The sequence below is a fragment of the Felis catus genome, chromosome F2, assembly GCF_018350175.1.
Source record: "Felis catus isolate Fca126 chromosome F2, F.catus_Fca126_mat1.0, whole genome shotgun sequence".
NCBI classification, from domain to species: Eukaryota; Metazoa; Chordata; class Mammalia; order Carnivora; family Felidae; genus Felis; species Felis catus.
Window position 1 is genome coordinate 16967773 of NC_058385.1, and position 27012 is coordinate 16994784.

Consider the following 27012-nt stretch of genomic DNA (forward strand, 5'->3'; position numbering starts at 1 on the left):
CTCAGTCGGTTGAGTGTCCGACTTCCGCTCAGGTCATGATCTCACTATTCCGTGAGTTCGAGCTCCGCGTCGGGCTCTGAGCTGACAGCTCAGAGCATGGAGCCTGCTTCGGATTCTGTGTCTCCCTCTCTCTCTGCCCCTCCCCTGCTCATGCTCTGTCTCTCTCTCTCAATAATAAACATTTTTAAAAAAATTTTTAATAAATAACAATTGGTATTCACCTAATATTTATTGAGCGCTCATATGTTCCAGACCAAGCTCCCTTGGAAGCATATTAACTCATTTAACCGTATAAAAGCCCTAAGAGGTAGGTACTATTAGCACCCCATCTTACAGGTGCGGGTTTTTTTTTTTTAATGTTTATTTATTTTTGAGACAATGCGAGAGCCAGAGTGCAAGCAGCGGAGGAGCAGACAGAGGGGAGTCACAGAATCTGAGGTGGGCTCCAGGCTCTGAGCTTGTCAGCCTACAGCCCGACCCGGGGCTTGAACTCACAAACCGTGAGATCATGACCTTAGCCGAAGTCGGACGCTCAACCGACTGAGCCACTCAGGCGCCCTTTACAGGTTTTTAAATAGGCCCAAATACCCAAAGATCCCACAGCACAGCCAGGACTGGAACTCAGGCAGTCTCAACGACTAGAGACTGGAACTCAGGCAGTCTCACGGCAGAGCTCAGTGCTCTTCTACCACAAGCCTGGAGAGGATGCGATTCCAGGGCTCTGGGCTACCAGACACCAGCTCGCCGACGTGGGCGCACCCTCGCGTCCACTTAGGGAGGTCTAATTGCCAGCCCCTGCTCGCTTGCAAAGCAAATCAAATCTTCCACAATTAGCTTTATGTGTACCTGTGGGAAGTGTCTTTCTCGGCTCACACCCAGGACCCCCATGAACACGTCAGGGCTCTGGCAAAATATAATTTGTCTAATCCCAGAAAAAACTGAGAAGCTAAACATCCTGAGAACTGATTTACACTGAAATTGTTAACAGTCGCAGCGGGACCCCCTCAAACCGCGACCCCCCAAATTTGCACCGCCCCCTTAACGCCGCTACATCCTGGGAGCCACAGTCCCAATTAGGCCTGGAATTTGTAGTTTGGACTCCTCGAGCCAGCACCGCCTACCTCCGGGCCGCTGGTGAAGGGCCTCTGATAATCCCATCTGCTCTCCAATGCTGCTCTCTGCCGGCCTTTTCTCAGGTTGCCAGGACTGTAAACCCGTTCCGGGTGCTCCGGAAGCGAAGCTTTCTCTTCCGGAACAAGCGTCTGGGCGACCGCACGTGGTTGCGTTGCCCGGGCTTCTGCCGGCGTTTGCAGAGAAGTAATTTGGACTGTCTCCCCGAAACGAGTGAGCCCAGGCGGAGCCATGGAGGGCCAGAACGTGGAGGAGCTGCTGGCAAAGGCTGAGCGGGACGAGGCAGAGAAGCTGCAGCGCATCACAGTGCACAAGGAGCTGGAGCTGGAGTTCGACCTGGGTAACCTGCTGGCCTCGGACCGGAACCCCCCAACGGGGCTGCGGCGCGCGGGACCCTCGCCGGAGGCCGAGCTGCAGGCCCTGGCGCGGGACAACACGCAGCTGCTCATCAACCAGCTGTGGCAGCTGCCCACGGAGCGCGTAGAGGAAGCGCTGGTTGCGCGGCTGCCGGAGCCCACCACTCGCCTGCCGCGCGAGAAGCCGGTGCCCCGGCCACGGCCGCTTACACGCTGGCAGCAGTTCGCGCGCCTGAAGGGCATCCGTCCCAAGAAGAAGACCAATCTGGTGTGGGACGAGGTGAGTGGCCAGTGGCGACGCCGCTGGGGCTACCAGCGCGCTCGCGACGACACCAAGGAGTGGTTGATCGAGGTGCCCGGCGGTGCCGACCCCTTGGAGGACCAGTTCGCCAAGCGGATCCAGGCTAAGAAGGAACGGGTGGCCAAAAATGAGCTGAACCGGCTGCGTAACCTGGCCCGCGCGCACAAGATGCAGCTGCCCAGCACGGGGGGCATGCACCCTACGGGACACCAGAGTAAGGAGGAACTGGGCCGCGCCATGCAGGTGGCCAAGGTTTCCACTGCCTCTGTGGGGCGCTTCCAAGAGCGCTTACCCAAGGAGAAGGCGCCCCGGGGCTCCGGCAAAAAGAGGAAGTTTCAGCCCCTTTTCGGGGATTTTGCAGCCGAGAAAAAGAGCCAGTTGGAGCTGCTGCGTGTGATGAATAGCAAAAAGCCTCAGCTGGACGTGACGAGGGCCACCAATAAACAGATGAGGGAGGAGGACCAGGAGGAGGCGGCCAAGAGGAGGAAAATGAGCCAGAAGGGCAAGAGAAAGGGGGGCCGGCAGGGTGCTGGCGGCCAGAGGAAAGGTGGCCCGCCCAGCCAGGGAGGGAAGAGGAAAGGGGGCTTGGGAGGCAAGGTGAATTCCGGGCCGCCTCGCTTGGGTGGCAAGAGGAAAGGAGGACAACACCAAGGAGGAAAGAGAAGGAAGTAATTTTCATCCTCGGACCCGCCTGTAAACAAAGAACTATACTAAATGTTAAGTTCGGGGGGCGGGGGGGGATCAAAGAAAGCGGCTTCTGCTGCCTTCGTTGAACTTGAGGTTGAAGGGATAGGCTGACCTCCCCCACAAGACAGATGTAAATGTTGGACTTTACAAATGAATGTTTTTCCCACAACCAAGAATTTGGCTGGAGATTAAAGGATGTATTTAAGGACATAAGAATCAGGGAAAGAATTTGGTGGAAACTGGGAACAAGTTCTATTTTTTAAAACAAATCTTTTTTTCTTTTTAACTTTGAATATGGTGAGAGGGAGAGGAGAGTTGGTCATATTTCAGACTTGTAATTGATTTCTGCATTATTTTTATGACAAGTGTATCAAAGCAGAGGGGGGAACAGAAAGATTACATTTTCAAAACTGGACTTACAAGTAACTGTTAACCAAGGTTATTTAATAAAAGTGTCTGTGTCTAATGTTGCTTTTGACTTTTTGAGTGTTGGTAGAAATCCTAAGTAAAACCAAGGGGATACCTGGTTCAGATTATTTTCATTTACTTTCTAAAAAACATAAAGCATTTAATTTATGATGATTTCAGTGAGGCTTATTAGGAAAACTCATACTTCTTTTGGTATCAGATATAATATTGAAAGTGTAGTAAAACTGATACCTCTTTGTAAAAAGATTTTATTGCTTTTTTATACTGTGAAAACATTGCCTTGCTGTAAATTATAAATTTGGGCTTCACTAAATAATAGTACTAATCCTCATCAATCCAGAAAATAATTAAATCCTCTTCAACATATATGTCCCCAATTTTTCTTTTAACTTCAGTGGGGTCTGTTTTAAGAAGAGATAAAGAGGGGCACCTGGGTGGCGCAGTCGGTTAAGCGTCCGACTTCAGCCAGGTCATGATCTCGCGGTCCGTGGGTTCGAGCCCCGCGTCGGGCTCTGGGCTGATGGCTCAGAGCCTGGAGCCTGTTTCCGATTCTGTGTCTCCCTCTCTCTCTGCCCCTCCCCCATTCATGCTCTGTCTCTCTCTGTCGCAAAAATAAATAAACGTTGAAAAAAAAAATTAAAAAAAAAAAAAAAAAAAGAAGAGATAAAGAAACCCACCAAATATGGGGTGCCTGGGTGGAGCAGTCGGTTAAGCGTCCGACTTCAGCCAGGTCACGATCTCGCGGTCCGTGAGTTCGAGCCCCGCGTCGGGCTCTGGGCTGATGGCTCAGAGCCTGGAGCCTGTTTCCGATTCTGTGTCTCCCTCTCTCTCTGCCCCTCCCCTGTTCATGCTCTTGTCTCTCTCTGTCCCAAAAATAAATAAACGTTGAAAAAAAAAAAACCCACCAAATCTATAATTGGTACGCTGTTATCTTTGATTCATTTGTCAAACTGACCTGGTTTGATGAGGAGGTCAAATGTTGATAGCTACTATGGGTCTTTTTCCCTAATCTCAGTAACTTGTCTTTGTAAAAATGAATATCTTCTTTAAAGGATTCATAGTAGATCTAGATTCCAGGAGGGCCTTTTTGCTGCTGTTACAGCCCTGTGAGCCACTCTTACTGTTTTTTGGTCTGTCAATTGATAGGAAATTAAAGTTGGGAGTTCATTTTGTCTTTTTTTCCAGTGTTGCCTCATTTTTATAAGTTACCTTTAGAAATTGCTATGGAAAAAAAGCAAATTTCATATTCCAAATTTCATACGTAACAAAAATTTCAAAATTCATAATACATTAAATTTCAAATTTCATAATACGTTACTTAAAACACAGATGTCCAATTGTTACTATCTTAGGATACTTTGCCATCAATGATCAACTCTTCCACAGGGACGTGAAGCACTTGGCCCTGCTAAGCCACAGAGTACAGTGAAATCCTGGCAAGTTTGCAACTACTGATGAAATCATTTAATGGTACATTAACTTCACCAAAAGCCAAACTTTTCATAGAGCACTTAACATCTTTTAAGTTCTCAACCGTCCAGGGTATGTTGTTACTGTTTTGTTTGGGGATATTTCTGGTTTTTTGTTTTTAGACTTGATTCAGCAGTCAGACACAGCACTGGCCCTGTAAGAGATAACCCTTGGTGGGCTTTTTGCAAGGTCCTTATTTACTATTAAAACAGTTTAAATGCAGTGTCTTAATAATTTATTAGGAAAACACTTTAGGAAGGCAAAGTAGCATTTTAAAGAAATCAGTGGAAAAAGAATGCCCTTGTTTCTCTCCCTTACCCTACGTCCCCAACATGTGAAATAAAGGGTTTTAAGTAGAGAGACTTATGGAAGTACCCAAGATCCTACAGAGAAGTTACCTTTACCGCAATTTCAGAGGTGGATGGTGGGACTGCAGCTAAGGCAGCGGAGATTTTGGCTCGTGGGAAAACGGTCCTGATCCGGAAAAGGGCTAATGCTGTGACAGGAGACTTAGCTGAGGGGATAGGCAAGCTCGGCCGAGTGGGCGGGAACAGTAAGGCGGCGGCCAGGATTGGCCAGTGGAGGGGGTGGAGGGGGTAGGAGGAGGGGCTGGCTACTGAGGAGACCCCACGGCCATGGCTGCAGCCACTCGTGCCCGGGTCGCGCACTTGTTGAGGCAACTGCAGCGAGCAGCGTGAGTGCGGGGCGGGAAGGCGGGGGGCCAGAGGATGCCTGCGTGCCCATGCCGGGGGCGAGCCACCCGGGCTCCACGTGTTCTTCCTCGGGTTACTTACAAGAACCTGGGGTAGGGTATACTGCTGCCTGCACCCGCTCCGCGTCAGAGCCGTGCGCCCGGTGGGATAGCATTGTCACAGGGTGCCAAGCAGCCATGCACAGCGCGGTGAGGCAGGTTGCACCCTGCTAGGTCTACGGTAAGGAAACAAAGGCCCGGAGAGGTCAGTGCCTGATCCCATGTCGTGGCAAACATTGGAGGTCTTGACACAGTGGACAAAGACACATTCATGTGTCCAACCAACACATTTGTACTGGGTGTATGTTACATGCCAAAAACTATTCCAGGTGCTGCGGGTACAAAGGTAAAAGATTCTGGAGCAGTTTAAAGTCTAGCAAGTAATTGGATGAAGGAACAGGGTTTGTGAAATGGGCCTGTGGGGAACTCAGGGGACAGAGAACGTAGAAGAGAAAGATGGCTGTGTGAAATCACCAGGAGCTTCACTCCCTGGCATGTACAGGCAGTCAAGGTATTAAATGTTATGACATGTCTGACTCCCCCCTCCAGAAATTCCAGGTGTATAGTAGCCACCTGATAAATCCTTGTGGAATGTGCAAATGCACAAGTCAGCCTGGGAAAAACATGTAAAATTTTGAGCCAATAGGTAGAGGTAAGGGGAAAGGAGAGGGATTAGAGAGGAATTTCAGACAAACTGCAAAGAGCAGCCCCTTTGGCAAGAGATGTAGTTCCAGGAGCTAAAAGTAGTTAAAATCTGGACCTAGTTTCATAGAAGGAGATGAGAATGGAGAAGACCCACCCTGAATAAGAATATAGCATTTATCAGGCACTTACCATGTGCCAGGCACTGCCCTACAGGCTTTACATGTACTATTAATAGTAACTGTAATCCTTAGAACAACCCTATGCCAGACTGTATTATTATCCTCATATTACATATTAAAAAAATAAAAGCATGAAGAAAAAGAATTTGTCCAGTTTCACACAGCTAAGCAAATGGCACAGCCATCATTTGAGCCCAGATATTCTAGCTTCACAAGTCCTTGTTTTTAGTCCTACACTAAAGAATTTGAATTATGTCCTATAGATACCGAAAGCTATGGAAGCAATAGTTCTCATTGTGAACCACTAATACTTTGAGATGCCCCATGGGGGGAAAAAATTCCATGGCCAAATAAATGGGAAACTGTTCTTTGCTGCATAGTGCTTTTGGAGAGTCAGGATAATTAGCACACGAAAGGCTCTGAGAAGTCCTACAGGATATAAAAAAATAGTTTAAACTCTTTAAACTAGTGTATTTAAACTCTTTGTTCTAAATCTGTGTTATCATAAAAATCTTTCTAACAAGGAACACCATTCATATCCTTTGGAACCAGTGTCATGTAGAACATGTTTTTGGAATGGTTGGATGACAAAGGAGTGTGGCATGATTAAAATCATGTTCGAGCTTTCTGGTGGCAGTGTACAGTGGAGAGGAAAGACTAGAAGTAGTTGTAATGCTCCAGCTAAAAAGTGATAGCTTCAGGTACCAAAGAGAGGCAGTTGGTACAAGGAGTAGATATGAGAAATATTGAGGAGTCGGTTAAAATCAGCAGGATTTTGGATCTGATTAGTGAGATGGAAGGAGAAGTTGAAGTTTCTGGCTGGGGTGCAGGTACACATTAGGGCCATTTACCAAGATGGGAACTAGAAGAAGCCTAGCTTTAGGAGGGAAATGATAACTTCCCTTAGGGATTTCAAACTGAACATCCCTCATAAGTCCAGACAAAGACCTCCAGCAGGTAATTGACTATATAGTTCTGGAGCTGAGGAGCAAGTAGGAACTCACCCATGTGTATAGAGGACTGTACAGACGATGTGGAAGCAAAGTCCTTGGCAAACTGTAAACCTAGATGGGTTGAGAATAGGTCCTAGGGAGCAGCATTGTTAAGGCAGAGTAGCAAAATGGGGCTTTTTTTTTTTTAATAGGGTAAGCATTTAAAATGTGGGAGATTTCAGATAAAAATTTTAGAAAACTAGGAATGGCATCTTTGGGCCCACATTTCATCTGGGGAAAGTCTGCTAAGGCTGAGGTGAAGTGGGGGCCACCTCCTTTGAACAGGGCAAGCCCTCCAGCTTCCTGAGAGGCCCTGGCATGCAGCCCACCACTTACTTCGCATAGCAGCTGCACAGCCAGCCAGCAGCCTCTCATTTACATTATCTGCCAGCCTCCTTAGGCACTTGGGGTTGCAAATGATTTGCACTTCGAATGAAGGAAAAGGAGCCAGCATTAAAGGACAGGAACATAGCCAGATATATAGGAGAAAGCCCAGGAGAGAAGGACTGTACCTCCACTGCTGATTTGCAGTGTTCTCATCCCTGGGGTACAGCAGGAAACAAAACAGCGTAATATCCCTGGTGCTTAAGTGCAGAGGTGGGGCAGGTGGAGTGAACAACAGACTAGTAAAGTTTACAGTATATTACATGTTACTTAAAGAGAAAGTAAAGGAGGATGGGTTAGAAGAAGGGATGCAATTTTAAAGAAGATGGTCAGAGAAGACCTCACTGTATTAGTTTCTTATTGCTGCTATAACAAATTACCATGAACTTGGTGGCTTAAAACAACACACATTTATTCTGTTACAGTTCTTAAGTCCAAAATCAGTTTTACTGGGCCAAAATCAAGGTGTAAGAGGGCCACAGTCCCTTCAGCTGCTCCAGAGGAGAATCCATTATCTTGTTCTTTCCAGCTTCTGGAGATGCACTTCTTGCAACCTTAGATTATAGCTCCTTCCTCCATCTTAACAGCCAGCAATGTAACAACTTGCTTCAGTGGTCACATTGCCTTTATGTCAAATCTCCCTCTGCCTCCCTCTTAGGACGATGCTTCTGATTACACTTAGGGCCCACCCAGATAATCCAGGATAATCTTTCCATCTCAAAATCCCTAATATAATCACATCTGTAGGGTCCCTTTTGCTTTATAATGTTCACAGGCTTCAGGGATTAAGACCTGAATATCTTCTGGGTCTCGGCCAACCACACTCACTGAGAAGGTAACTGTTATGGAAAGATCAGTGGAAGGAAGGAGTGAGCCATGTGGCTCTCTGGGAAGGTACGTGGAGGTTGAGAATACCTGACATGGTTTCAGAACATGACGACTGGAGAGGAGTGAGGGGGAAGTAAGGTCAGAGTTGTTGGGGGCCAGATAGAGAAAGCCAAGGAGGAGTACAAGGTTTTTTTGCCCTGATCAATCGGAAGGATGAAGTTACCATTAAACTCGGGTGGGGAAGAGGTTTTAAGGGAAGACCAGGAGCTGAGTCTTAGGCAGGTAAATATGAAATGCCTAATAGATATTCAGGTGGAGATGTCAAGTAGGCAGCTGAATCTGGAATTCAAGCAACATGTCTAAATCAGACAAAGGTGGAAACCGTCAGTATGGAAGGCATTCAAGACCATGAGACAAGGTGAGGTCACTCAGGGAATGAGTGTGGGAAGAAAAGAGCATTCAGAGTCAATAGCATGAAAAGAAACTAGGCCAGGAGCAGCCTGGAAGCCAAGGGAAGAAAGTATTGTCAGGGAGAAGAGAGTGGACTGGAGGATACCACTGATAGGTTGGGTAAGATGAGGACTGAAATGAGAACTGAGTGATATATTAGTGGGGTGAAAGGCATTAGTGACCTGGTAAGCTTAGACAGTGGAGTCATGGAGCAAAGGCCAATTGGAAGAAGTCCCAGAGAGAATGGGAGAAGAGAAATTGGAGAGAGCATGTATAGTCAGCTAAAATCAAGAAGAGAGGTGGGAGCGACATCAGGAGAGGGAAGAGGGACAAGTGAAGGTTGTTGTGAGTATAAAACAGGAAAAATAATATTTTATGCTGATGAATAAGATCTATTGAGAGGGAAATTTTGATGATGCAGGAGACAGATGATGCACTGCTATCCTTGAGTAAATGAGGCTGAGATTCCACAGGAGAGGAACTGACCTTTGCTGAAAGCTTGGCTAGTTTATCCTGGCCAGTGATACCAGGAGGAAGGCCAGAATAATCAGGCCAGAGCCAAAAGGTAGGTAGATGAGAGCCTTGCTCTAACTGTGGTTTCCTCTGCCTCTCAGGAGGAGGAGAGAAGCCCACCAGTGGTTTCAGACTATCCTAAGAAAGTGGGGGGACCCACAATTTATTCTATTCTCCTTACCCCATGTCAGGTTCTGTGTCTTGGTACACAGGAAAAGAGAGAAGAAGCTAAGAGGATTTTAAATGTTTACATTTATTTATTTCTTCATTTACTCGTGCCTTCAGTCAGTATTTCTTCAGTCAGTATTACTTTGTGCCTGGTACAATGGTAGCCACTGCAAATAAAGTCATGATCAAGGGAGATCTTATCTTGCAACCACAAAATTTACAATGTAGAGGCAGATGGAAACAGGAGAATGGTGCCAACAGTACATGTGATAACAGTTCTTCTGGGGAGGGAGGCGTGGTACAGACCACAGAGAGACAGTACCTACCTGGGGCCTCCAGCCCTAGGGAAGACTGCCCAGGGGAAGTGACATTTGCACTGACACTAGAAAGGACACTAATTACCCAGAAGAACAGGGGAAGATATGTTCCAGGAAGAGGAAATAGCAAGCACAAAGTTCAGTTCTGGAGGCAAGAAAGAGAATGTGTGGCCCATTCAAGGAAAAGAACAAATTTTCAAGGAGCTCCAGAGATGGAGCAAGATGAGAGGCCAGGCTAGAGAGATTAGCTGGACCAGTGAGGATGCCCAGAGGGCCATGTCTGAAACAGGGCGGTGGGGAGTGGGGTTTGAGTGATGAGGAGGGGGGTCATCAAAGTACGTTTAAACAAGGGAGTGACATCACTGGAAATAAGCCCCTGACCACTGGGTGGCAAAGGTGGAGCCAAGAGAAGCCTGTTAGGAACTCTGTAGTTATCCAGATGAGAGATGACATTGAAACCAGAGATTGGCAGAGGACCCAAGAGAAATGGATGGATTTGGGTAGAGAAATATTTGAGGCCTTGATGCGTGGTTTGCCATAGAGGTGAGGTGTGAGCCCAGTATTGAACCCAACATTTAAGGAATGGGGAGGGTGGAAAAAGAGCTGCAGAAAGAATAATTAGTCGAAGCCCAGGTGAGTAGGGAGTCCTGAAAGCCGAGAAGAGCACTTTGCCCACCTGAGGAGAATGTGGTCCACGGTGTTCATTGCTAGGAGAGCAAGGTGCTGAGGAGGTCTAAGTGAGGGTACAGCAGAAGCTGGAACTTGTTGATTTCAGGGGGCCAAGCAATGTGTGGGAGGCAAGAAAATGGAGCCAACAGATGTATGCCAGAAGGGGAGACCCAGAGGGTGAGCAAGCCAGAGGGGACAAGAGGTTGAGACCTTTAAGCATGAAACTCTTAAATATGATGACAAAGATTGAGTGAGGAGGAAGACCAGGAAATACTGGACAAATGGAGGTCCCAAGAAGGGAAGAGGGGATGGGATTCAAACCATAAGTAAGAAGTAGAAATGATTAATCAAGGTAGCCTCAGAACCTTAAAAACAAAATAAAAACAAGTGGGAAGGGTATAAGGAAGCATGTGTTCCCATGGTAGTGGGCATTGGAAAGTTTTGAGTCTGGCTGTTTTCTTCCCTTTGCCTCTGCTTCCTTGTCCTTGGAGGGGGTAAAGCAGGGAAAGTTCTCCAAAGTAAAACCCACCTTTGACAGACAACAAAGTTGGCCTTGCCCACTTGGATTTCTCTGCAGCAGCCTGAGGATTGCTCACCCCACTGGGATGCTCCCAGGACTCTCCACCACACTGGACGTTTTCAGCTGTGTCCAGGAGGTGGCAGGCTTGACTCATGGTAGTGCTCTCACCACTTCCCACGTCAGCTTTGACTTAAGTCTGTTTCGGAGGTCTTGAACACTATTGAGCTCAGCACTTTTCCTTTCTTCCCCATCTTCCCCCTCAGATGTTTTTGCTCCAAATTTTAAGGGGGAACAAGGTAGTTGGGGGGGCATACATTCACGTATCTGTTGGGATCCCACCATGACAAGATCCTCTGGCAAGAAATAGAAACATTAAAAAAAAAAAAAAAACACCTTACGCGACACTCAAATGCATAAGCGAACAGGAGGAAGGGGGACTGTCCAGGAAATAGGAGGCAACCAGGATTGGGAAGGGACATGGAGCCAAGGGTAGAGAAGTGGACTGGGAACTGAGATAAGGTGAGGGATTCGGGGAGGAAAGGGTGATGGGCATGAGCACACTTCAGGCTGCTGGGGAGGGGGTGGCACAGAGGGGACCAGCACGAGGCGCCCAGGGGCTGGCAGGTCGCTGAGGCTGGGAGGAGGAAGGATGGAAGCAGTAGGTGGTGACCTACTGGTGGCCTGCAGGCAAGTGAGGGCTTCTCATAGGGCGGGGTCCAGAGCCAGTTTCAAGAAAATTAAACACCTTGAAGACAATGGGGAAATACAAGTTCCAGTTCCCCAGGGGTAGGGGGAATGGGAGGGGAGGCACAGTGAGTAGTTAACCTACTCAACTAACTTGAGCAGTCAATTTGATCAAGCACCTAACCTAGTAAAAGAGCTGACACCTCACAGAGCACTGAGACCCCATCTCAAACTTAATTGTATCTCCAGAGGGCTTATCTCAGCTCCCTGCAGACATTTATTAAGTACCACTTGAATACTTCTTGAAAGAAGGATCCCGCAACACCGGAAAAATCCTGAGTCAACTTTTTTGTCCATGATGATTTCTGGGTTTTCCTATGTAATGTTTGCCAATAGCTACTGTTTTGACAGCATCTTAAGACTAGACTGTAGTGGGAGTTACATTAAAGCTTCTTCTCTTGCTTTTCTATTTTCACTTTTTTTTTCTTTTCCCTAGATGCCAGTGCCCTACTCATTCTCATACTTACTCCCAAGGTAATAATATATTTTGTGTTTTTAAACTGGCCAAAATTTCCAATTTCACCCCCACCCCACCCCACCCTTTGACACTCATATTACATTTAGGCAAAGGATAAATCAAGAAAATCAAGGGATATGAGAGGAAAATTGAAATGGTTGCCTTTTCACTTGCAGTTGGTAATATGTAGTTCTAATTATATGATGGTAGCTGAATGCATGCTACTGATTATATGTTTGGCTTAAGTATATATTTAATACTATTTATGCTGTTTTTCTATTTCAAACAGAATTCTTTGCCAAAGCTACAAATAAGATTTGTATAAGCTTTGTGCTTTGTAAAAGCACAGATAAGATTTTAATACTGTCTGAGTCAATCAAACAGAATTAAGATGAAATCTTTGGAAGGTTTTAATTTATCTCAAAAAAGAAGACGCTAAAGAACAAAGCAGTTCCTAGAAGGAAAAAACTTGTGTCTATCATTTTTTTAAAACTAACATTCTATTTCTTAATAATTAAAAATAATGACTTAAGTTTTCAGTTCCCACAAACGTCTTAATCCTTACCAACACCATTGTCCACAGAACAGCAGGAAGCTCATTGTAGCTTCAGCGTTATCCTCAGAACGTCACATGAATTACTGACACAAAAACTGATTTCACCTCGTAGAAGAAAAGGTCAAATCTAAAGGGCACCGGAAGAATGGAAACGAGGGGGCCTGCCCATACGGGAAACTAAGCAGAACCCACAGAGAAGCCTGTTGGGGAATAGAACAGATAGAGTAACTAACTGAAGGCTTTTTCCTGCCACTGGTGTTGCTCACCATTTAGAATAAAATAAGCCAAGGGACCTCCCAGTCATTAAGGACCTTCTACTAGGTGAAAGCTTGCCCAGCCTTTTAGGTCCTAAGGGACATATGCAGAATTTTGTCTTCAAGCTGGTTTTTTCCAATTATTAGTTGATTTCAACAAAGAATTAGTAGTTTCCTATTTGGAAGAATAAAATTAATAATTTAAAGAAAGATAACCTCGCTGTTTTCTAAGATTCGATTTAGGTCTTTTTCTAAACTTCAGTAGCAAGAGTAATAGGTTATTTCTTTAAAGTTGACGAGGATCAAAGAAATTTGAATTTTAATTAAGGATACCCTTGCTCTTGGGAAGCCAAAAGTAGACTGTTGTCTAGTGTAGTCTCTTTTCCTTTAAAAAAAAAAAAAGGCAGTAAAAATTGTTGTGTAGACTTTTTTTCACTCTTATGCCTACCCAAGAGTGATAAAAATCAGTGGATTAAAACAAGGCTAAGACTCATTAAGTGGAGCCTTCTTGTTCTAACACAACAGGAAATCATTTCTGCCATAACCAAAACCTGATACATTACAAAGAAATATCAGTTTATAAAAATTTTTATTAAATTTCACAAAGAAAACTAAAATTTCCACATGGGTTCACTTGAAAAAATGTAAATATCTTACTGTGATAATTTTTTCCATGGAAAAACTTTAAATTCAAACAACTGATCACAGCTGTTATAAGAAGTATAAGCAGGACTCTAATTAATGAATTTACTAATAACAGTAACCCAACTCTAGCATCTAGAAGGTTTTTCTTTTCTAGAGGGTTTTTACACCTTGTTTCAAAAGTATATTTTAACTTCAATGAAGAAAATATTTTTAATAACTTTATTGTCACACAATCAGCATCAAGTTAGCATTACAGTCTCTTAAAATGCAGGTTTTAATTCCAATTTGATATGAAACCTGAAACAATGAAACCTGAAAATATATTTTAGTTAAGGCTTTTTAAGGGAGATGCTTATGTTCACTGGCAAAATACCAATTTACTATCAAATAAAAATATTTTTGCTTTGTTTTTGAGGCTTACGCTGATGCTGTTTTCTACATTTCTAGCTCTTGGACTTGCACCTTCTGGGAAAACAACAGATTATGCCTTTGAGGTAGATATAATAAGTCCATTCTTTCCTTTAGGAATGACTTGAAAAAAAACTCCAGTATTTTGCTAATGCATTATTGTCTCATTTGAAATCTGCTATTAATTGATGTTCCCTAATCTCATTATTTGATCAGACCTTATTTAGAAAAGTACTTTGTTGGGGTAATGGAATATAATTCTTCTGATAACATGAGTAATGTCTAAAATACAGTCTTTTGTTCAGCCATCAAAATAGGACAAATTCCCAGGGCACCTGGGTGGCTCAGTCAGTTAAGCATCCAGCTCTTGATTTCGGCTCAGGTCATGATCTCTCACTTCCTGAGATCAAGCTCCATATGGGGTTCTGCGCTGATAGTGTGGAGCCTGTTTGGAATTCTTTACCTCCTCCCTCTGCCCCTCCCCTGCTTGTGCTTGCCCTGTCTAAATAAATAAATAAACAAAGAAACAAATGTGAAAAAATTAAAAGAAAAATAGGACAAATTCCCAGTTCTACAAACTCTCTAGCTTATATACATTGTATGTTATATCTTCTTTAGTTTTATAACAATCCCAAAAGAGAACCAAGTAATCTTTTGAAGCAAAAACAAAGGAGCAATGAATTCTGATGAATTTTTATCACACTACAATTATATAATCACTTGTTTTTATCTCTGTCCCCTCCTAGTTCAGGAGCCATAAGTTAAAATGAAGGCCACCCTAAGAACATACACTTTATTCTCTACACAATAAGGAACCATTCATTTCATTCATAGTTTTTAGAAATGAAATGGCCAATCCTCTAACACAGCCTGTACCTGAATCTTTTTTTTTCAGATGGCCGTTTCAAATATTAGATATGGAGCAGGAGTTACAAAGGAAGTGGGAATGGCAAGTATTTAAGAATTCCTACAGTCTTCTACTATAAATGTTATATATCTTTTAAAACAAGTACAAATTAACAACAATTGAGTCCTTTGTTTTGAAAAATGTACAATGTTAAGTTTACCAGAGAGAGAAAGAGAGCCTATTACAGTTCTAGGGCAATCAAACCTAACTTATAAATTATTTTTGTTATTGTAGGACCTACAAAATATGGGTGCTAAAAATGTTTGTTTGATGACAGACAAGAACCTCTCCCAGCTCCCTCCTGTACAAATGGTTATGGATTCCCTAGTGAAGAATGGCATAAATTTTAAGATGTATGATAATGTGAGAGTGGAACCAACTGATAGAAGGTATATTTTATTGTTGTTATTTACTTTATGTAGAAGCCAACACACCACCGTTGCTTAAAGTTTGCCCCAAGTCTTGTTTAATGGCACGGCAACTTATTTCTGAAAAAATATGACATAATGGCTTTTATTTTTCCCTTCTCCAAGCTTCATGGAAGCTATTGAGTTTGCCAAAAAGGGAGTTTTTGATGCCTACGTTGCTGTCGGTGGTGGCTCCACCATGGACACCTGTAAAGCTGCTAATCTGTATGCATCTAGCCCTCACTCTGATTTCCTAGATTATGTCAATGCCCCCATTGGGATGGGAAAGCCTGTGTCTGTGCCTCTTAAGCCTCTGATTGCAGGTAAAAATTGTTTGTTTGTTTGTCTGTTTGGCTGTTTTATTTTGCAGTTGGCAAAAGGCCTTAGGAAAGATACAAGCCAGGGATTTTAGGGTATATGTTTCCAAAGCTTTCTGATTTCTTCATTTCAGTGCACTACATTGTTTGGAGAACAGAACAGATATCAGTTCATTTATGTTTACAATTCTGATCTTCATTATTGTACAGATAGAGACAATTTGGGTCAGTGTAGGAAAGTTTGCAGATTTATGCTAGGAAGTCACAGTATGGAGGAGGGGGGAAGGTTATCATTTCTATATTATTAGATCCCTCTATTGGCAGGTTTGTCTTTTAAACCCCTCTCTGCTTTGTCCCATTTTGCCAGCCACTGTGGAGTTTAAGGGGAACATTCGCTATTATTTTTCTGGTGTTGACTCAACCCTTTCTTCCACACAATGGCTCTTCAGCTGACCTGGGGCTTTGTCTCTGCCCTGGGACATGTGGCCAGCAAGGCTGCATCACTCTGGGCAACATCTGCTCTGTGGCTGTCCTGGGGACAGACATGCATGCAAATCCAGATCAGAATAGCTTGTCTGTCCCACACAGACCTTAGGATCTTTGGGTCTTTTCTTTCCTCCCATTTTATGGCTGTTAGCATATTACTGTGTAAAGTCTTATAGTTAAAATGCACTAACTGGTAACTGGAAAATATCTGTCTCAAGTTTTGTCCTTTTTCTTCTCCCTCCTGTCTGCCCCTACTGCGAATGGGCCTTGTGATGGTATAGGAGTAAGTTGAAGGCAGATGAACTGCTTTGACATGAATGAGCAATCAGCAGGGAGCAACATAATTGATGTCTGCAAAATGGAACCCTCTAGTGAAACTGTGTCAGCATCACACAGAGGGGTGATTAGTAAAGTTTAGAAACTTGACAGAACTACAAAACCACGGAGCCCAGCAAAGGCAGAGCATTACTGTGCTTGCTGCCAAGAGGGAATAAAGATGTCTTTTAGAAAAGGCGAATATGAGTTTTCTAACCAGAGATGCTGAGCAGCTTGTGTTTGAATACCCGGCTGCAGCTGCTAAAGTTCTGTTGCTCGAGTTCCCAGAGTTCCTAGCTGTTTATACAGAAACAGACATCACACATACAGGTTAAATATACACACATGTTAATATAGACATGGACACTGTACATACATGTTAGGTGTAGGTACATGTTAGCACAGGCACTGATTTCATACATGTGTGTTAATACAGATACAAGTACCACACACACTCATCAAAGGGGGCAATTCACGTTAGCTATGCCTACATGTTATGCAGACATGGACACGATGCATGTTAAACATGTGTGTGTATTAATGTGGATGGTGCCATCACATCCACATGTTAAACATGCACGTTAGTGCTGACAGGCATACTATTATGCATGCATGTAAATGCAGGCACCCTTATACATGTGAAGCATACATGCTTATTAATATAGATACAGACATCAGGTGAGCAACAGACGCAGCAAAGCTTCCTTCTCTAACTTTGCTCCTTGCTTCCCAAGGCTGAATTAAGTATCTCCACTGACCTTTATTTAGAAGCATTATTTAAATTGATATTATTTTGTTCGAGTCCCAACCACCTCAGGAACTGGGAGTGAAACTACAGGAGTTGCCATCTTTGACTACGAACACTTGAAAGTAAAAACTGGTAAGAACTTTGCCTGTAACTTTTTAAAAAATTCTCTCTCTTACCTTTCAACCCCACCTCCTTTTCTTTAATCTTAATATTTAAAAATCAAGGAGTTATAGAGTTAAGGGGAGGGTTATGTGTATACATATACATTTTATTTCTCTCTTATTTTTTTATTTTTGAGAGAAAGAGAGCATGAGCAGGGAGGTACAGAGAGAGAGGGGGGCAGAGGATCTGAAGTAGGCTTCATGCTGACAGCAGAAGCCTAATGCAGGGCTCAAACTCAGGAACCAGGAGATCATGACCTGAGCCGAAGTCAGACACTCAACCAGCTGAGCCACCCAGGTGCCCCTATACATTTTCTTTCTTTTTCAAAGTACATATAAACTATGAAACAGTCCAATAGACTTCTTTCTGAGAATTACCTACAAAAGGATATTGAAATGCCATAATCTCGATTGGCCATTTTTCGGCCGAAGTTAGTAACTGTATGTCAGTGGTAAATGATTATTCCCTTTCTTGGACATCTTTTCTACACTTTAAATCAACTTCATTGAGATACATTTTTTATGTAATAAAATGCATACATTTTAATTGTCAGTTTGATGAATTTTGACAAATAGATACACCCATGTAACCACTACCCCAATCAAAATAACAAAACATTCCCATCACTCCTGAAAGGTCCAGAGGTCCCAGGCCTTTGTAGCAGAATAAATTGATATTCAACTGCACATTTACAGTAACTTCTCTTTTTAAAATTAAATTACATTATCCTTTAACATTATTAAAGATAATAGTAGCCAATACTTAAATTCTACCTTACAGTTTTTCTAAGACTTTTACATACTATTTTCTCATGTGATCCTTACAACAGCTATGAAGGATAGAAGCCCTACATTGTCATGAGCTAATCTAACAAAGAATTCAGACTAAATGACTTGTCCAAAGATACATAGTAAGTTGCAGAATGATGACACAAACCGGTGGTGTGCTAGTAAACCAGCTCTTGGGAATTTAATCAGCAAGTAAGCACTGATTTGTAGTACTGGCCAATTTCTTTGGTGTATAATACTCCCACTATAGCCAGTGGCATCATTCCACCCAGAGTTGGGAAGAGATGCACATACTCAACTCTTTCAAACCAGAAGGAGCTTCAGACCCACTGTAAAACCCAGGTTTCTGGCTCCAAATCTCTTTCCACTGGTCTTGCTGCCTCCCTTCATGAGAATGAATCTCATCTCATATTTTTAATTTTTTAAGAATAGTTATCCTAAAGTAATCTAATTTTTTAAAATGGTGTCCATACCTAGAGCCTCTATTGAAAATCCCTGTCTTAGGCATTGCTTCCAGAGCCATCAAACCCACGCTGGGACTGATTGATCCTCTGCACACCCTGCACATGCCTGACCGGGTGGTCGCCAACAGTGGCTTCGATGTGCTTTGGTAGGTACTAGTGCCATCTGGAGGGGCTTCTCCAGTTCCTGGGTCTATGGACAGTATGGATAGTGCTTTCTTGCCAAAAGCACTTGCTAAGCATTCATTGGTTAGTGTTCCACAACAACCCCAGCTTTGGTTCTCATTATTCCCTTCCCTAGTTGAAAACATGGAACCTATAAAGGTTGGTGACTAGGTGAGCTCCTGGGTGCGCCACAAAGCTGCTGTTCAGGATTGACCATTCCAGCCATAGCTGCAGCCACAGGGACACAGTGAAAGGAGCAGTTGGAGCTGGCATGCAGCATCTCAGACCCACGACGCCTGCCTCTAGGGCTACACGAAGCAGGAAATGCCCAGGGCTGCCACACTGTGGAAGAAGGCAGGAAAGGGAGCTAATGTTTCCCAAGCTGGACTGTGCTCACCGTGTCAGCACTTTACACACCACCACTTCACCACAGCTCTGTGCCATACGAAAAAGAAACCTGGCTTTGAGATGTTTAGTAACTTCCCAGAGCCGTACTGCAGGCTCTCTTGACCTCAGCTGCAATGTGCTGATGGATCCCTGAGCAGTGTTCCTTCCAGCGGCTTCACAGAGACGCACAGACACTTCACGTTCAGCATGTCCCGAGCTGCCTATTTCATCCACTTGCACATGCACATTTTTTTTCACATTCTAACATATCTAAACTCAGAACACATCTTAAAATCTGTGGCATGACAGTATGGTTTTCTTCCTCAGTGGTACTATTTTTTTTTAATTGTGTATCTTATAATGGATGACATCTTAAATTTGATGAAATCTGATAACTATCTAAACCCCCCACCCCCACCCTCACAGCCTCTCCTCCCGAGTCCCTTAACTTAGCAGCAGTCCCTTAACTTCTTTCTCATGCCCACACACAGCTGGTATTTCCTACCACTTATTCCGCTTGAATCTCTCTCCTGTCTGCTCCCTCCTCTCGAGCCTCATTACTTCCGCCATGGTTCAGACCTGTCCAGCTCTTGCTTGGACACTTGCAGTAGTCTCTTCATCAGTCTCCCTGCTTCCACCCTCTAGTCCTTCTATCTGTTCTCCATACTGGCCTTAGCAAGTTTTCAGAATGCAATATAACCATCACACATCTACATGCATGCACACACACATACACACACCTCTACCTGACAGGTCTTTCAGTGGCTTTCCACTTCTACTGCCTGAAGGCCACATTTGGCCCTGGAATGTCCCCAGTGCTCAGCTGTTTATCTGCTTGGAGAATTTATCTTCCAATTCCACTGGAGCATTCTTGCCTTGATGGAACCTTTGGTGACCTTCCCCATTCCTTTCCTGAAGTACAAGTGACCACTCCATTCTTTACTCTTCCCCACTGGGAGGCCTAAACATTCTTTCTGAGACACCTCCATTTCACATGCCCATCTCCTTCACTGCACTGTGAGCTTGATGAAGACAGGACCATCTTACTCCCTTCTCCATCCCCGCCCCTTGGCACAGGGACTGTCACATCATAGGTATTCAGTTAATATCTCTCAAATAAAATTCACACAAGCAGGAGGTGGCAGAGTTAGGATTCACACCCAGGACTACCCAAGTTCATGGTCTGCTTTTCTCACTGTATTACATTGCCTGCCAAGAAAGTGGAGAGAAGGATTTACAGCTGACCCCAGGGTCTGTGTTCTCACCACTGCAGCATACTCTTAATAGGAGGCTTGTGTAACTATGACCCTCCTTGAGTAATATGGTATTTGATCAAATACAAGAGATAAAATGGTAAATATATTTTAAAAGGAAATCATTTTTTAGAGTCAGTGCTTTTCCTCATGACTCAAATATTTAAAAAGTCAACATCATGAAGATTTATTTGCACCAGAAAAGAGTCGTATGTAATCCAGTAATACACACTGGTCAAAAAACACTATAGTGCTATTAATGTAAACTTCACTGTGTCAACTTCTATAATAAGTAATGACTATTGTAGACCAGAGTCTGGTGGAAAGCATTGTGATTATCACTACTACATAGCACATCTGTAGCGGAGTCAGTACTGAACAAGAGAGTTTGTAACCTGAATGGAGGGGGAAAATGAAGAAGATACTTTCAATCTGTGTGTTTTCAATATTTCTTGTTAGCCATGCCCTGGAGTCCTACACTGCCCTTCCCTACCACATGCGGAGCCCCTGCCCTTCAAATCCCATCACCCGGCCAGCATACCAGGGCAGCAACCCAGTCAGTGATATTTGGGCTGTCCATGCACTACGGATCGTCGCTAAGTATCTGAAGAGGTATGTGGCCCAGAGGAGATGGAAACAAAACAGAAAGGGTGCCTGGTTGGGTCAGTCAGTAGAGCATGTGACTTTTGATCTCAGGGTTATAAGTCTGAACCCCATATTGGGTGCAGAGATTAGTTAAAAATAAAATCTTAGAAAAAAAGGAAAAAAACAGAACAGAAAACCACATTCCACCCTCACATAAAATGTAGCATGCCAGATCCTGAAATATCCTGAGCAAGTCTGTTCATGAAAAGATCAGTTCAGTGGACATAGAGAAGCACCAGAGACCAGCAAGCTCCGGAAGGATGCAAAAGTCGGGGAGGGAGACACATGAGGATGGATGAAACCTGGATCCTTCAGTCTGAAAGGCAAAGGCAAGGGGACAAAATATGAGCCCCTGATTTATGAAGGATGCATATAGAAGGATTATTCATCAAAGCCTCAAAACCAAAGCTAAGGTGAAGGGAGATGTCCTTTGAGAGTTGGTTACACCAACAGCAGTAATGAGACTCAGAGAGGCAGATGTTGGCTGTGCCCATGCAGACCCTGTCCAAAGGTACACTGAGTCAACCCATTAAGCAAACTCATATGAACTGAGTTTAAGAAATACATGTGTAGAGTTGTCTGTCCCAGGAGATATAAAAAACTTCCTAAAAGATTTTGAAAGATTTATGAATGATGTATCCATGATTGGCTCCTAAGAAAGCAAAGATATACTTAGAGATGAAAGCTGATCCCTGAAACATTAGGAACTATGCAAAATCAGACTCACTTCTGTACTTATACATAATGGAAGGAAAGAACACAGCAGTTTGGACCTAGATGTGAACATGGTGCTTCCTGTGGCCCCTGGTTAGAAGCTGTACTAGAGAGGGAGCTCAAACTGTATTTTGTAGTACAGCAGGGGGAGGGGACATAGAACCATTTCAGGAGACCATCAGAGAGCATGGCAGCATTTCACTGGGTAGATGCAGATCCAGATAATGGTCAGCCAGTGTGTGCAACAGGGACAGAAGGCTTGGCAGAGCATGGTGGAAGGTAAGGGGGTAAAATGGACAGAGGACAAGCTAAAGCCCCATCATCTGCTATTTCTTCTTGTTATTCAAGGAATAAGAAACTAACCCCGGTTTGGAAAGGGGCCACAGAAGCCTCACCATTCCAAATGAAAGGAGATAAAAGGCTATAGCACTCTACATAACAGAAACCCTTACTCCAGGCAAAATCAGAAAGAGCAAGCGACAGAGGGTTCATTTGGCAGTTTTCAGCTTCCTCCCTGGGGCAGGGTTTCTAAGCAAGTGTGTATGAGAAGGTTGAGCTCCATCTGCAAGGGACCTTTGAGAATTTGCTTTTCCAAAGTGGCACTGGGGACATCTAGAGCGAGCAAAGCCTTGTCCTACAATAACATCCCACTTCTATATTGATAAATATTAAAATAACATGTATAGTTTCCACAGATACTAAGAGGCCTCCAGAGGGTTCTATTTGGGGTAGTGTCACAAAAAAAAAAAAAAAAAAAGATGGCTGGGCAGGCTGTAATTAGCCTGCAGGTAGCCCGAGGCAGCAGGGACTCTGAGAAGCGCATTCTGAGTATATGTTTACTTGAAGTCCATTCACAGCTGCAGTCAAGGTCATTGACAAATGAAGAAGAAGAATGACTCTCAGGGCACTTTTCTAGAGCAGCTCACAGCCCAAGGGTCAGTGCTTTCTTCCCCTGGCACTTTTATCACAGGAGCAGCCTGACAGAGTATTTATTATGCCTTTGCCCAAAACCATTGATGAGAAAATATGTTTCCCTTCAGTTTTCATTTAGAAGACAAGATGTCATTTGAATAAGTTACCTAATTTTTCTTCCTACTGAGTAGCATTTCTTTTTTCCCCAGATCTTTCCCTAAGGCTGCCCTTTCTTTGTAGGAAATGCCAGTGTTGATGTAGATATTTATATCATCCACAGGGCTGTCAGAAATCCTGATGATCTTGAAGCAAGGTCTAATATGCACTTGGCAAGTGCTTTTGCTGGCATTGGCTTTGGAAATGCTGGTGTTCATCTGTGGTGAGCAAATCTGAGACTATATTTATTCACCTAAGCTATTGCTTTTATTTTTAAAATGTTTATAATTTGGGACAAGTGTAAGATCTAAATATGCCATAGAAAGAAGAAATTTAACTTTAGGTACTGGAATGTTTTGTTAATTCAAATATGATTTGTTGAGTCATAGATTTTTTTTAAGTTTTTCTTTTTACGTATATTTTACCCCCAATGTGAGGCTCAAACTCATGACCCTGAGATCAAGAGTCACATGCTCTACTGACTGAGCCAGCCAGGTAGCCCCTAAGTTTTTTTTTTTTTTTTTTTGGTAACAGACTTATGGAAATACAATTCACACACTATAAAATTCACCCATTTAAAATGTATAATTCAGGGACACCTGAATGGCTCAGTAGGTTAAGTGTCTGACCCTTGATTTTGGCTCAGGTCATGATCTCATGGTTCATGACATAGAGCCCTCCCCCACAGAGGCCACTTGGAATCCTCTCTCTCCCTCTCTCTGTCCCTCCCTCTCAAAATAAATAAATACACATTTTTTAAAAAGAATATTAAGTAACAAAAGCAATGTTTAAAACTGTATGCACATACGATCATAAATTAAAGATATGCATAAAAAGACCAGAAGATGTACTTTATAATGGTTATCCTGAAGAAATAGGATTATGGATCATTCTAATTTTTACAAGGAATATATACAACTGTTAAAATAAATCGAGGAAAGTCATTCAGTATCATTAAAAAGTTACTTTTGGAAAATACATGAACTCTTTCACTTCAGGAAAAGACACTACACAATATTTTTCCAAATACTGTGAAGCCTGAGAAAGGTAAAGTACATTCCTAAGTGCCCAGCAATTCAGAGAACCAACAGCTTCTGATCTGTCTCATGAAGACTAATAGGCAAGGGATACCTTTTTTGATAAGTACTCATACAGTTCACCAAAATACTTCATCTTTCTATGAAATGTAAATCTTTTGGTGAATAACCCCAAAGTCGTCTAATAACCCACACAAAAAGACTTACAGACCATTTTACTATTATAAAGCATTTCACTTTCAATATTTTAATTATAAATACATTAACTTCTCACAATATATATATTCTGGGTCATCTAGTAAACTATAATACTGTCCTATTTGTTCGCTAAGAATTCAAGAGGATATAAAGAGGTTTTGTTTTTTCTTTTTTCATTAAAACAAATTAAAAAAAAAAAACACAAATAAAAACCATGGTGCCTTTTCTTGATAACCTTTCAAACTGCAAAAATCATTTATGATCCAACTATGTTAGTATATAACATTTGAAAGGATATATCAATTATTGATGAGACAGATGACTGGCAGGTCAAGCTTGCATATCTAATGCAGCACATCTTGGCTCCTAAAACTCCCACCCACATCATGAGCTTGGGCAGGAACATGCTGCCAGGCAGTGCAGAGCAAAATAGAAAACACATGCCCTGAAGCTTATTAAAGAAACTTCAAAGTAAATTCTTCAAGATCATCAAGTTAATCAATGTGTTTGGGGATCAACTTCTGCATGAACACTTTTTAGTGGCATACAATTCCATGAGCATTTGAATTTGAACATTTCAGAGGTTTTGTTAATGAATACACAAAATGTCCAATGCATCATCATATATTGTTGTATCAAAGAAAACACAATGTATAACTTTGTGAGATAACTATATGCTCAACAGACTGTGAAGGCTCTCCCATAAAAGTATCTTTGTTTTGTTAACCTGAATTTCTGGTATCGATGTGTCAACATAAGGACTTTCTTTCTTTTCTAGCCATGGAATGTCCTACCCAATTTCAGGCTTAGTGAAGACATACAAAGCAAAAGATTATAATGTGGATCACCCACTGGTGGTAAAAACATAAACCCTTTAATTAAATTTCATATTCCTGGAGCGCCAGGGTGGCTCAGTTGGTTAAACGTCCCAACTTCAGCTCAGGTCATGATCTCACTGTTCGTGAGTTCTGGCCTTGCGCTGGGCTCTGTGCTGACAAGCTCAGAGACTGGAGCCTGCTTTGGATTCTTTGTTTCCCTCTCTCTGTCCTTCCCTGGCTCGTACTGTCTCTCTCTGTCTCTCAAAAAATGAATAAATGTTAAAAATTTTTTTAATTTCATATTCCTCGCAGTTGCCATAAATGTATTTGTTAAATATATTTGTCAATTCTTGATTGTTTGGAGTATAGGGTAAAGTAATTTAATATCTAGAAAATGCATGTTGAAAACCAACGTTGCCCCACTGGTCACCACAGTTTGTTTCTCTTCAGCCTCATGGCCTTTCTGTGGTACTCACCTCCCCAGCAGTGTTCACTTTCACAGCACAGATGTCTCCTGAACGGCACCTGGAAACGGCAGAAATATTGGGTATGAACCATGATGCATAAATCTGTGACCCACATATGTGGAGCATATCATAGGGTTGCTTCTGAAGATAATCCAGAAAGGATAATATACCTAGAAATTTGCTTTGAAATAGCTTAATAATAAAATGTGAGTAACCTACCTGAAGTCTGTCTAGCACTAAAATTCTGTAATTTTGCTTCTATTAACAATGAAATGGAACCAAATATTGCTTATGTTAAATTTGGAGTAATAATATTTCTATTGTTTTCATCCCCAAGAAAAGTGACTCTTTATATACTGTTAATGTTACAACTGGCTTTTGCTATGTTTAGTAGATAATAAAATGAATCTAAATTGGACGCAACAGCACATTCCCAATTATAAAGAATCTAAACAGCTAGAAACTTTATAAAAAGATCCCAAAAGAAGAATCTGTTTTGCTGCTCTGTCGAATAAATAATGTCTATAATAAGACACCCACAGTGCTTTTTGAATCTTATAAGAAATAAAATTATATTGGGGCGCCTGGGTGGCGCAGTCGGTTAATCGTCCGACTTCAGCCAGGTCACGATCTCGCGGTCCGTGAGTTCGAGCCCCGCGTCGGGCTCTGGGCTGATGGCTCGGAGCCTGGAGCCTGTTTCAGATTCTGTGTCTCCCTCTCTCTCTGCCCCTTCCCCGTTCATGCTCTGTCTCTCTCTGTCCCAAAAATAAATAAACGTTGAAAAAAAAAAAAAAAGAAAAAAAAAAGAAATAAAATTATATTCAGGATAGCTTTAGTGTTAAGTAAAAAATTTTGGTATTTTTTAAGATGAGAACTCTTTCAAGTAGACTTTGAGTATTTGATTAACTTTCCAAGCATTTTATTCCCTACTTGTGTTTAGGGTAGGAAGGGAAAAGCTAAAAAGAAAACTTCATTATGCTCTTCTAGCTCCAGCCGTTGGGAGAGGTTATTTCCAAAAAGGTAGGCATGACCACAGATTCCTTCCACGTGTGCTGCTCCCTCCACTTCTCTTTCACACTCTGACGTTTGTGCTTTCACAGAGTTCCAGGTGTTGTGCTGGGAATGCTAATGAGAGAAGCCAGGCTAGAGAAGCCGTGCAGGGGCTTGATTTCCCAGCATGCTCTGCTGGAAATATGGCGTCGACCTTCCCAATGATCTTGTTTCTTTTCCCTTTCGGACTGGGGTTTATTTTTCAGCCATTTTGGGGACTCAGATGCCTAGATGCCTTGTAAATATGCAGTGTAAGTAGGAGGGAGCCCAAGTAGTCAGCTACACGTCTGGGAAATGGGAAAGTCTTAGAAAACCTAAAGGTAAATAAAATTCCAGGCAACCAACAACACTACTGTGAAAAGCAATTCTTCTGGTAGACAAAGCTCAGGGTGGAAGAACCTACCACTTCTTCCTCCTTGCATAGGAAGTTTTGTTTAATGTTATTCCATACTTAGCCATCAACTATTTTAATTCCTTGTGTAATCTTAGATTCTCTTAGCTTTATACCGATTTATTCTCTTTCCCACCCTCTCTTTTTTTCTAAAACACTTCACAGGAAAACCCAGAGGCTTTGATGGTGTGTTTTATGGCAGCAATCGCAGGAACATAAAAACCTCATAAACCTTGTATCGTGTGTCACCTTTCCACCTAATCCATATTTCATCTGCCACTGTGTAATACAGACTGGTCTTGTCAGGCAAGGTTTACCTTCCATCCAGCTGCTCTCCCAACTAGCCTTCTATCTGGGTCTATTTATACTTTTTT

At 42.8% G+C, this 27012-nt stretch overlaps 2 protein-coding genes and 1 long non-coding RNA gene across 5 annotated transcripts in view; 2 read left to right on the plus strand and 1 right to left on the minus strand.

Annotated features, from left to right (window-relative positions):
• The first annotated feature begins 1209 nt into the window (after positions 1–1209).
• RRS1 (ribosome biogenesis regulator 1 homolog) lies at positions 1210–2941 on the plus strand. The gene has a single exon (XM_003999856.6). The coding sequence runs from the start codon at positions 1363–1365 to the stop codon at positions 2458–2460; it is 1098 nt and encodes a 365-aa protein (XP_003999905.2). The 5' UTR covers positions 1210–1362; the 3' UTR covers positions 2461–2941.
• Positions 2942–4959: 2018 nt separating this feature from the next.
• The window catches only part of ADHFE1 (alcohol dehydrogenase iron containing 1), a 31686-nt gene continuing 9633 nt past the window's right edge, over positions 4960–27012 (plus strand). Inside the window, exons 1-12 of one of the 3 annotated variants that reach the window (XM_003999857.4) lie at positions 4960–5068; positions 11971–12008; positions 13894–13940; positions 14750–14803; positions 14996–15150; positions 15295–15491; positions 17089–17166; positions 18489–18594; positions 20710–20862; positions 22802–22900; positions 24691–24769; positions 25181–25277. In XM_003999857.4, the coding sequence (XP_003999906.2) occupies positions 5010–5068; positions 11971–12008; positions 13894–13940; positions 14750–14803; positions 14996–15150; positions 15295–15491; positions 17089–17166; positions 18489–18594; positions 20710–20862; positions 22802–22900; positions 24691–24769; positions 25181–25277 (1162 nt within the window). In that variant the 5' untranslated portion in view covers positions 4960–5009. The remainder of the gene's footprint in view (positions 5069–11970; positions 12009–13893; positions 13941–14749; positions 14804–14995; positions 15151–15294; positions 15492–17088; positions 17167–18488; positions 18595–20709; positions 20863–22801; positions 22901–24690; positions 24770–25180; positions 25278–27012) is intronic. The other 2 variants (XR_006592576.1, XM_006943245.3) reach the window with 2 other exon arrangements.
• Positions 24950–27012, minus strand: part of LOC109496023 — a 64985-nt gene continuing 62922 nt past the window's right edge. Inside the window, exon 4 of the long non-coding RNA XR_006592579.1 lies at positions 24950–25255. This is a non-coding gene — a long non-coding RNA (uncharacterized LOC109496023). The remainder of the gene's footprint in view (positions 25256–27012) is intronic.

What these genes read in the sequence shown, in the direction of transcription:
- RRS1 (XM_003999856.6), top strand. Translation starts at nt 1,363, where the DNA reads ATGGAGGGCCAGAACGTGGAGGAGCTGCTGGCAAAGGCTGAGCGGGAC.